The following is an 11,858-nucleotide window of genomic DNA, read 5'->3' as shown; positions in this document are numbered from 1 at the left end:
ATCATTGTCGAAACAATCCTTTATTTACAAACATCTCTAAACCCGATATACAATAAAGCTACACACCAACAGAATGCTGAAAATCTCTCGGGCTAGTTTAAGGCTAATTACTAAATAAATTACGTAACCAATTCTATGTTAGTGTTAGAAGCGTATATTGCTAGGATAGTGGTCTGCTTTTTGTTTTGAATATCATACTTATGCTCTGCCAGCTGTTTTTAAGGGATATCTTGGTTTAACCAATGTACACCAGATCTCTGTGAAATCTGTCATCTCTCACAGGTATACTATAAGCCCCTGGTGTGTTGTAGGCATTAATGGCATCTTTGCCATTTCTTAATAACTTATAGGCATAACCCATCAGTTCATATGTTGTTGAACACACTCTGAGTAGCAATTTCTCTGTATAAAGCCTTTAATCCCCATTAGTAATCAATTTGTATATGTTTGCCTGTACGGTTTAAACCCTTATTATCACCCTTGTTAAGATTGGAAATGGTGTGATCATTCATTCTTTGATAATTTATGAAAACAAATGAGAAGCAAGAATAATCAGAATTTCTTATACAATTGAGAAGCTTGGTGGAAAAATGGAATATTCCACATTAGGAAGTTTTCAAGAGAAAGGATTTGTGCTTTAATTCACCAGCATTTTTAACATTCAACATTTTAGTAGTGTGTGTATACAACCCATGAGGCATGCAACTGAACTGTGAAAGTATTTTAGAAGACATGTATTGATGCACAAATCCAAATATTAATAACTCATTTTTTATAATTTTGAAGGATATGTTGTTTTTTCACTGTCTCTCAATTTATTAAAAAAATCATTAATAGATATGAGAGAGTTCTCAGCTAATTATTAACTATGTTATATATATATACATACACACACATAATTTAAATTAAACTTCAAATATTAGTTTATTAATTATAATGTTTATTTTTTTCTTTTATTAGACTAAAAAGATTTTCTTATTAACCAAATATAAAAAATGGAAGAAGTAGTTACTGATCTTTCTTTGAAGTAAGTAGCAGGTTTATTAAAACCATTTAATAAGATTTTTTAATTATAATTAGTCTTCATAAATTTGAGTTTTATAACTTCTATTTTATGTATATCTATAAATAATTATGTAAAAACTGAAAACCTAAGTTATTTAGACTAAACCTTTTTAAATTAGTGTATTGAATATAAATGAAGTATACTAATATCTTGATTAACACTATCTCATTAGTATGGCTTTTATATTTTATTTAACATGTTAACTATTAAGCATTTATTTAATTTTTTAAAGATTTTTTAAAAAATAACTTAGTTTTTAGTATAGTTTATGTTTATTACATAATTATTTGTGTGGATTTTATTTTATATACTAGCAGATGAGCCTGGCGTTGCTTGGACAAAAAGTAATGATAGCAAAGATTAAGATTATTAGATTACAGCCGATTTTATCCGTTATCACCGGGTGCAAGAATTAGATCCCCTTCTGAAACTAATTAGAGAATTTTTAGATGGGTCTAAAAATATGTTTGATTTCCCACAAAAAACTATGTCTAAAATAGTACAGAAGAAGCAGTTCTTCAGGGTAATCCTTAAGATTTTTAGAGTACATTGTGCTAATGCACACTCTGTACCAAATTTCAGCTTTCAACTCCTAACCATTTGGGCTCTGCACTTATTATCAACCCATCTCGATTATATTATAAGATTGGTTTTATTTGAATAATTTTAAACTGAATGTTTTCTGTGGTTCTTATTCAGGGGCATTGGTATTGTTATTTCCCCTTTGCACATACTTTATTAATAATGGATAACAGGTATTTAAATATTAATAATATTTATGAAAGGCTAGTGATTTTTTTTAAGAAAATACCTGAAATGTCAACTGGTATCTTCATAATAAATGTTACTTTATATATACCAGTAATAAGAAAATAATTAAAAAAACATCTATTCATGGGTTTGTGAATACATGTATATACAGAGGGGGTCAAATGGGAACTTGCCCTTTCTGGGATAGAGTGAAATATTCCACAAATCATAATTGTAAAAGTGATTTGAGGTATGTAATCTTACATCCTTGACCATGGGATACTTTTATGCAATACTGTATTTTATAATCTACTTATGAAAAAAAAATTAAATAAAAATTTATTGATGTAATTATTTGTTTCCAAACTGCCCTTCCTGGAAAATTTTATGCAGATGCCATGCATCTATTGTATATAGGACATTTTACATTTTTCATTTTCTATTAGTTTGTTAAATAAAGATAGTATCTATAGTGTGTATTTATTAATTTTATATTGTTTCCTAAATCCTTGACTTTTATTCATATAACGACTCTCAAATAGTAGCCAAGGCTACTATGTATATATCTCAAATAGTAGCCAAGGCTACTATTTGAGATATATACTATACACACACTATATGAAGTGTATCTTTTACCATTGATGAATAACATGTACTGCAGATGTACACATACACAAAATTTATAAAAGTATGATTTTTATTTTTCATGATCATCATTATGATGATGATGATGATAGTTGAAACTGTTGAAAACATAAAACAGTTGAATTTGTATGTGTAGCCTAATTCTTAACAAAGAAATTTCATATATGTATAATACATTTGAACAATATATAAAAAGAAATGTAAAACAATGTAAAATTAAGTCATATACTTCAAAAAATCCAGCAAGTTGCTTAACTTTCCCGGCAACATTTAAAACATCATGTGTTATATGTGAAAACCTTTTTATAATTTTAATTGTTATAAAATGGCAAAAAAGCTTAATTTTGAGGGTAGGGATAGGTTTTATAAAAATTTGTAAATGCCAATATCTGGTAAAATCTTAAGTCTGACCCTACTTGAGATATGACATGGTTTGTGTCATATCTCAAGTAGTGTCATATCCCTTCAAAAGTCAACAGGGTGGGGGAGATAATCACCGAAATTTAGTAGCATTAATCTCCCTAATACGCAAACCTTCCTGCAAAATTTCAGAAATTTTCGACAAAAAGCATGCATTAAGCTTCAAAGAGAGAACAAATCGCGCCCCACACATTAACATTCATACATACAGAAAAAAACCCCCAAATTTTTTTTTGGTAACATAAGTAATTCACTATATGAATCAAATAATATATAAACTTACAAATTAATCTTACATATAAAGGTGCTGAAACTATAGTACTTAATTAATTAAAAAAAATTTTTTTTTTTTAATTTTTAGAATTCATAATAAAACTTAGTTACTTTTATTAATTTTAAACTTTTTCTTCAAATTTTATTACATTTTGATTATTTGTTACATTATTTCATTAAATTTGGTATACCCTGGTGTTTATATTTATTCTCCTATTCACACTCAGAATCTTCAACATTACAAAATCAACACACCTTATTACTGAGCAAATAAGGTGTGTTGATTATGTAACATTTACATTTATGCAATGTTGTTGTTGTTATCAACCAAATACATGCTATAAACATTCATAAACTGTATTCTTAGATTAATGCCAAACAATTCCCGCATTACATCGGGCTATATTAGTGCTACTAATTAATAATTAAATGTTAAATCATTTGGCCTAGAGGTACGTTTTAGATGCCATCTCTTGATAAATTTAATAATTAATATTTTAATTCATTTAGAAGATTCTGGATGAAAAGAATCAGCCCAAAGTGGGATTTGAGCTTGCAACTCATGCTTGCCATGCTGTTCAAATCTGACTTTGAGCTGATTCTTTTCTTCCAGAACCTTCTAAATTAATTTTTGAAATATATATTACCTAAATCCTACCTCTAGGTCAAATGATTTGATATTTAAAATTAGTAATTAGTAGCATTAATATAGCCCAATGTAATCCTGCAATCATTTGGCACTAATATCATACTAGTCATTGTATCAATTTATTAAATGTCTTTAATAGCTGTAGTAAAAATATTCACGTTAAATCTGAATTAGAATTTGACAAAAATAAATAAATAAATAATTTAGATGTTGTTTTACATAGAAAATCAAATAAAACAGATATTAATGTTTTGTTCTAACATCTTTAAAAATATGAAATGTTAATTGACAGTTGATTTATTATTGAAAAAATAATAGGGGAGTCCAAGAAGAAAGAATATTATGAGCGATTGAAGTTAAAGATATTCATTACTGGATTATATATTTAAGAATCATACTCTAATGTTATTATGATGAAAACAACTAATATTTCTTGTAGGAATCAGGATTTTTGTCGGTTTTTAAGAGAGACACTTATAAAATACTAAAAGTACTTTGAGTTACATGAGTAGATATGTAAGATCAAAATTTGTTTTATAACATAAATAACATGAGTGGGAAAGGTTTGGTCTTGATGTAAACATTTTAAAATTTTAATTTTTTTACCTTAACAAGGGATGGAAATAAACAGTGAAAATAATTTTAAGTAAATCCCATAGTTTGTTATTTTGAATTTACACATTTAAAATTTTTTAAAAATAAAATTTAAATGACAATGTATACATCACATACTTATTTATGTGAGAATGTCAGACTTTTAAAAATATGATGCATTAAAGTTCTAATTTAGAATATTCTGGAAGAAGAAAAAAAACAAGTCACTTGCCTTTTTAATTTCACAGAAATGGTTATAGATAGGGTGGTCCAATAAAGTGTTGTTGCTTAATCTTTCATTATTTAATTAGTAGTTAATGATTTTTTAATTATTATATATTATTAAAGATAAGGAGATGTATCATTTTTGACCTATAATATGGCCGAAATAATGGTTTGGAAGTGAAGAATACACAGAGCATAACTAGTAGTGCATCTGCTTGAGTAGCAGAAATTGAATTTTTCCTGCTTCGGGTTGATCCTTTTCTTCTATAATTTGTTTGCAATTTGAAAAAATTGTAGACCTATAAATTCCTACTGTCGTCCATCTGTCTTTCTTTCCTTAATCTCAAGATTAAGGTTAGATAGATGAAATCTGAGACCAGGTAGGGAAACCTTAGGGCTGATTAACTATATATAAACTTTGATGCAAACTGGAAGTAATGTTATTTCAATTCAAAACTTTCTCCTGAAAGCAGTTAATAGATGACTGGCACACTTCTATTGTTAAAAGTATGATGTACAGAGGCAAGACAATACAGTACTAATTTGAGGTGGAGAGTGCATATTTTAAATTAAATAAATTAAAAATATGATTAAAAATTGCAGCCCGGCATTGTGATGATGTCACAATAAATAATTGCTCGTATTAAATTGTATTTTAAATACTTAAAAATTTTCATTATAGAAGAAAAAAAGACATACTTTAACTTTAAGGACTTTAAATCATTATCAGATTATATAGTTTTTTTATCTGTGAGAACATTTTAATGCATGTATTACTGTACAGTACTTCATAAATTTTTTTTTCTGTGCAATGCTGAAATTTATTAATATAATAAACATGGTTTGGCTTTAAGTTGAAAAACTTTATATGTTAAAAGCTAAATTAAAAAAAGTAATAGCTCCTAAAAATAAACCAAATTTTATTTACATTTAGATATTTTGCATAAATATGTGATTATAGAAGTATACAAAAAAATTTTTAGAATTTAAACAAATACATGTTTTAAACTTATAATGAATAAATTTAATATGATCAAAATAATTTTTAAACCAAAATGATTTATTTTCATGCTAAATTTTAAAAGCAACAACTTTAAATTTTTGAGGTTCAATATTTTTATGAAATGATTTGTGTATTAATTTTTGATTCTAGATCTGAATCAGTTTGAATTATTTCAAAGTAAATATAATTTACTTTTGAAATAATTACAGTTAATGATTTCTAACAATAAAATCATCAATTGTTGTTAAACCAGATTTATATTTGTAAACATAAAAATCTATAATTAATTAAAATGTTTTTCTACATTGATTTTTTTTAGGAAGAAGAAGCCAAATCTTGAAATAGAAAATAATGCTGTGCAAGATATTGATAGTGTTGATTTGAGTTTTAAAAATCCAATAGAAACAAACTATAATCTTACAAAAATATTAGACTCTCCAAGTATAGGAATATGTAATTTACAAACAGTGGAAAGTAGAAAAAGGAAAAGAATAGAATTGCAGCAGCATAGAAATAAATTTCCTTTACATCCATTTCAACATCAGTTTTATAGGCCTACAACTTTTGTTGAACCTCCTCATATTAAATCTCCTGATGTAATTGTTTTAACTGATGAAGAGGACAACATGACTAATGGTCATGTTAATGGTGTAGAAAATAATTCTCGAGCTGATACTCCAGAATCTGACATGACCCTACCAGTTTCACCTCAGTTAAAAGAATTAACAGAGGAGGAATGGAGAGAGAGAGAGAAGAAGATAGCAAGATTGAAACATGTATTGAGAGATGAAGAAATGAAACTTGTTTTATTAAAGAAACTTCATCAAAGTCAAATTATGAAAGAGAATTTAATTGGAACAGCTGTTAACACAGCAAAATCTAACATTGGACGGGTATCTGGAGACACTTCATTTATGTCTTCTCCACTAATTAGAAGCCATTTGTCTTCCTCTGCTAATAATAAATACTTGCTTCAAAGATCTGTCATGCAACCTTCCACGGTAAATATATTTAAAGTATTGCTATTTTTATGTTTTTCTTTTTAGAAGAATACTTTTATTTTATTATAAATATAAAGGTCTGTCCAAAAAGTTTAGGTAATTTAGTTTTTTTGTGAAAAATTTTATTTAAAATTTAAATATTGTTATTTTTATTTAATGTAATTGTTTTTAATACATCAATTAATAATTCTTATTATTTAGAACTTTAAACAATAATTTGTTCAAAAAATTGAAACAGTTTGTGTAAAAAAATTTAGGTAATTTTACAAAACAATAATATTTATTGAAAATAATTAATACATTTTATGTTTAACATTTAATTAACTTTCCTTTACACAAAATTCACTCAAAAACTTATTTTCCATTGTTAAAATAAGATTTTTATTGGTTTCAGATTTTAAGTCACTTATGGTCAAATACTGCTTGCAATTGGCATATACCAGGATAGATATAATTCTCCAAAGATTTTCAGTATGATTCAGGTCTGGGCTTCTAGTTAGCAACAGGGCCATCTAAATTTCACTTTTTTCCATCACTAAACATTTATACACTTTCCTTGTTTTTTCCACAACATGTGTTTTCTTGCCCAATACAGGTATACCTCGCCTTACGTCGGTAATTGGTTCCAGGAAAACGACTTAAGTCGAAAAACGACGTAAGTCGAACTTACTTGTCTCCCAATCTACTTGACATTAGGCTAAACCACAAATTACTATTCCCAGTTCTGTATTTTATTTATTAATGCATTTTTAATAATATATGGTTAATAAGAAGCTATTTTAAGCTTACAAAAAATAAATTTTAGTTTTTAATAGCGTACAAAAAAAGTAATCTAAATTTACGAATGCATGTACTGTACTGTAAATACAGTACATACTTGTAAATGTGTATATTTTAATATGATTTTATGTGCTTTAAACGCTTTTCTAGTGATATTACGACTTCAATATTTGTGGCGGACGGACGTAAAGTCGAATAAAATGACTTAAACTTGATTTTTATTTTTTCGTATACTTTTTTGATAAACGACGTATAATCGGGAACGACGTAACTCGAAACGACGTAAGTCGAGGTATACCTGTATAACTTTGTCTCAATGTGTTATGGTTTCAAGGGAGGTTGATTGACCATTCTTATTGGTGATGATTTTAATATATCATGAATGGTGCTTTTACTTTGATTCAAATGTACTGCAATTTTTCAAACAGATGTAGGATTTGAAGCAAGCTTTAAAATTCTTCTTTCATCACATTTAATAGTCACTTTTGGTCTTCCAGATATTTGTTTAGGTTTTCAATTTTCACCTTTTTCAATAATTGTATATGTTCCTGAGGCAGACTTATGAATTTCTTTGGCAATTTGATTAACACTAGTAACTTCTACTTTCCTTCTCCAAATGTAAACCACATCATTGTCAATGAATCATTGTTTGTTTCTTGGCATGATTAATATTACAGATAAAGAGCTTGTTAAAATAACACTCTCTTGTGATATTTTAAAGAATTGAATGAAATTATTTATACTTGAAAGTTAAGATGTAAAAAAATCCAATAAATAAAAATAGCTAAACTTTTTGGACACGCATTGTTCAGTTTATTTGCATTTTTAAATTAAATTGTGTAAAGTTATAAATAATAAGAATTATTAATTAAATATAAATATTGCTATTACATCAAATAGAATTTTTCACAAAAAACTAAATTACCTGAACTTTTTGGTCAGACCTTATATATTCAATTTATTTATGAAACATTTATTTTCTCATAAACAGGAAACACATTTTTTGGTTAAAATCTTTCTGACACTATGGAATAAATATAAATTTTTAGAATTAATTTCCAAATTGAGAAACTAAAGCCTAAAATATTTTGTTACCAACTGTTGAAAACAATGAGTAAGTCCATAAACATTATAGTTCAGAGCTATTCTACCAATAGTTTAAATATTTTAAAATTTTGTTTATAAATATAATTAAACATTTCTAAAGAACACACACACACACACACACACAATTTTATATATATTACAGTATGCTACACAAACACACATGAACCTATTTAATATAATATATATGGGACTGTCAGAATATGGTAACATTAAGAGATGTCCAATAGAGGCAGAGTTACCAACTTTCTTATACAAGAAAGGAGGACATTTATAATGAAGTAATCTGATATAAATATCTGTTGATTGATTGTAAGTTATAAAAAAGTTATAAACAATAAATAGGGTTTTAAACTTGGTGTTAAAATTATTACTAACTGTTGCATAATGCCACCCTAATTGAGTTCCTAAATTTTATTTATACAAACTATAACAACAGTGTCTTTCTCTTTCTGTTACTCTACAAAGACAAAATTATTTCTTTAGAAAAAGAAAAATTAAAATTTTGAATGTTATCTGAAGGTAATATTTCAGAGATGATAAACTAAAATTAAACAAAAACAATTAAAATTGTATGGGAAGACATTGCTGTGAATTTCTTCTTCAGATCTGACTTTTTTTTCAATGTTTATAATATTCCTAAGGAAGAGCTGATATTTTTTGTTAACTTAATAATTTGTCTGCTAAATTATTCAAAATATAATGTAAATGTTGTTTTGTTGATATTAAATATATAATAATAATTCTTGGTGAGATTATTTTCATTCATAAACAATTATTTTATATAATATTTATTTCAGGTTCCTACATCAATCAGTCCTGTGCCTCACTCAACAATACAGACAGAGAGAGCAGACAATCAAACACCTGCTCAACGACAGGCTGCAGCTAAACTAGCTCTTCGTAAACAATTAGAAAAAACTTTGCTTCAGATTCCTCCACCTAAGCCACCACCACCTGAATTACACTTTGTTCCAAATGCAAATAGTCCAGACTTTATATATCTTTTAGGTTTGGAGGTAGTTGTGAGTTTTTTCACTGGTGATAATATTTATAACAAGCTTCCTCCAGATCCATTTGAATGTGTTCAATGCAGTACTAATTTCACACCTGTTTGGAAATGGCAAGAGACTAGTACACTTAATAAGAAGCCATCAGTCATTTGTGAAAAATGTGTTACTTCAAATATTAAAAAAGCTTTGAAAGCAGAGCACACAAATCGCTTAAAGACCGCATTTGTGAAAGCATTGCAGCAAGAACAAGAAATAGAACAACGTATGTCTCAGGGTTTTTCATGTTCTCCACCACCATCATTAACACCAACTTCTCCATTGCATATTTCAAATACAGTAACACCAATTGTAGCACCAACTTCACCACAGAATCATATTTCGAATCCTATTTCAAAAATAGCTACAACTGCAACTGCTGTAATTCAACAACAATCATTATTACAAGCTCAGCAAATGCAGTTGAATCAAAATCAACCACAACCAGCGCATATGCTTTCTTTTGCCCCACTTCTTGCAGCTCAGGCATATTCATATCAAATGATGGGTAAGTCTTCTATTTCTTCATCAGAGTTACAGAGACAGTATCTGCTTGATATGATCCCTCCACGTTCTCTAACTCAAAGTGCTATGAATTGGAAGGCATGATAGCACATAACTAAGTAGATGATAATGACATTATTGAGAATGTGATTTATATATCCATATAAAATATTGTTGCTAATGTCATTGATTCCTGTTAAGAAAATTTTTTCATAAACTTAAAATTTTACTACCAGGAGAGAAAAATATTTATAAATCTGAATCATTGGATTCTGTTTGTGTGCTTAGGTTTTTCTATGCATTCTAGTAAAATGCTTTCACATCTACAAATTTTTGTAGTATGTTGTTAGTAAATTATAAATTGGACTAATTAGAATTTGATGTTTTACCAAATCAATGGTTTGTGTACGAGATATTTAAAACTATTTAGTAGCCATGACTGATATTCTATAAATTTTGAATGAATTTATATAATTGTGAAATATTTAAAAAATTTTACATTATATATTACTTAAATTTCATTTTATATATTAATTTCACATATTCTACATGTTAAACTGAAAGGAGGAATAAATGTTCTTTCTTGCTCAGATACTAGGCTTCCACTATAAAATCAAGGTGCATGGGGAAAATAGTGCCTGAGAAGTAAAATAATTTAATATAAACAATTGCACAGTTATTCTTTTTCTCACTTGCACTAAATTGTACATTTATTAAAAGAATTTCTACATTCTATTATATTTCTTCAATTTTTGCAAACATTTATTGTACAAAATAACCAAATATAAATCTTCAACATTTGAAGATATTTTTGAAAGTATTGATATGCCATTTTTACAGTTAATAGCAATGTTAATAGTTGTAAGATTTTTAGTTTTATCAACCATTTTGCCTAAGTGTTATGTACAAATTTCAATGCATGCAAATTCTTGTACGCATATGTATCTAGACAGTGATCAACATGAATTGTGTGAATAAATACTTCTAAATATTATTTGTCATATTAAGTGTGCCAGTAAATATACAAAGTAAAGTAAATTTATTCATGTACTGTAACAAATAATTTATTCATTCAATTAAATTATTCATGTTCTTTATTAAAGTTAAGTATGATGATTATATTTCTAAATGAGCACGCTATACATATTAAGTATTTTAAAAAATGGAAGAAAAAATCATCTCTTAAAAAAGAGAATATCCTTATTTGGTTTTAGTAATTTTTTTCTTGTGTATGATTGATTCAAATTTTTTAATGTATTTTTATTTGTGCAATTCTATAATAAAAATATATAATGTAAATATATTCAAGTTTTCTCAGGAAAAGACAGAATATACCGTAGTTCAGGTAATATGAATTATATTGTCTAATTTTAGATCATACATTTTTATCACAGCATATAATCATACTAATTTATTAACACATTTAGATAACTTTCTACATTGTTGATAGTCTTATATTGATCCATGAACATTAATGCTTACAATGATAAGCTTCTTGCCACTAATGGTTTAAATAATTATCTCAAACTACCAATTGGTGGAGGCTTATCAAACTGTATTGGAGCATTAGAAAATTGAGATCACATAAAAAAAAATAAAAATATTAATTTTATTCATGAGATGCATTTTGGTCTTCACTATGTCCTCTCCAGCTACTATTATATAAATACAGATATTAAGTTAAATATTGCAGGTATCTGTAATAGTTGCTGAAGAGCGTCTAGTGTATCCCATGAATAAAATAGTTTTTTTTTTTTTTTTTTGATCTCAATTTTCTAATGCCTCCACCAATTGG

At 27.1% G+C, this 11,858-nt stretch overlaps 1 protein-coding gene across 1 annotated transcript; it reads left to right on the top strand.

Annotated features, from left to right (window-relative positions):
• The first annotated feature begins 935 nt into the window (after nucleotides 1-935).
• On the top strand, nucleotides 936-11,213 carry LOC111635793 (transcriptional repressor p66-beta-like). Its single transcript, XM_023380862.1, has 3 exons — nucleotides 936-1,027; nucleotides 5,945-6,626; nucleotides 9,311-11,213. The coding sequence occupies exons 1-3, from the start codon at nucleotides 996-998 to the stop codon at nucleotides 10,166-10,168; spliced, it is 1,572 nt and encodes a 523-aa protein (XP_023236630.1). The 5' UTR covers nucleotides 936-995; the 3' UTR covers nucleotides 10,169-11,213.
• The last annotated feature ends 645 nt before the right edge of the window (nucleotides 11,214-11,858 follow it).

This window comes from Centruroides sculpturatus, unplaced genomic scaffold (assembly GCF_000671375.1).
Source record: "Centruroides sculpturatus isolate CEXI.00-Female unplaced genomic scaffold, Cexi_2.0 scaffold989, whole genome shotgun sequence".
Lineage (NCBI taxonomy): Eukaryota > Metazoa > Arthropoda > Arachnida > Scorpiones > Buthidae > Centruroides > Centruroides sculpturatus.
This window is presented reverse-complemented; position numbering and strand designations above follow the sequence as displayed.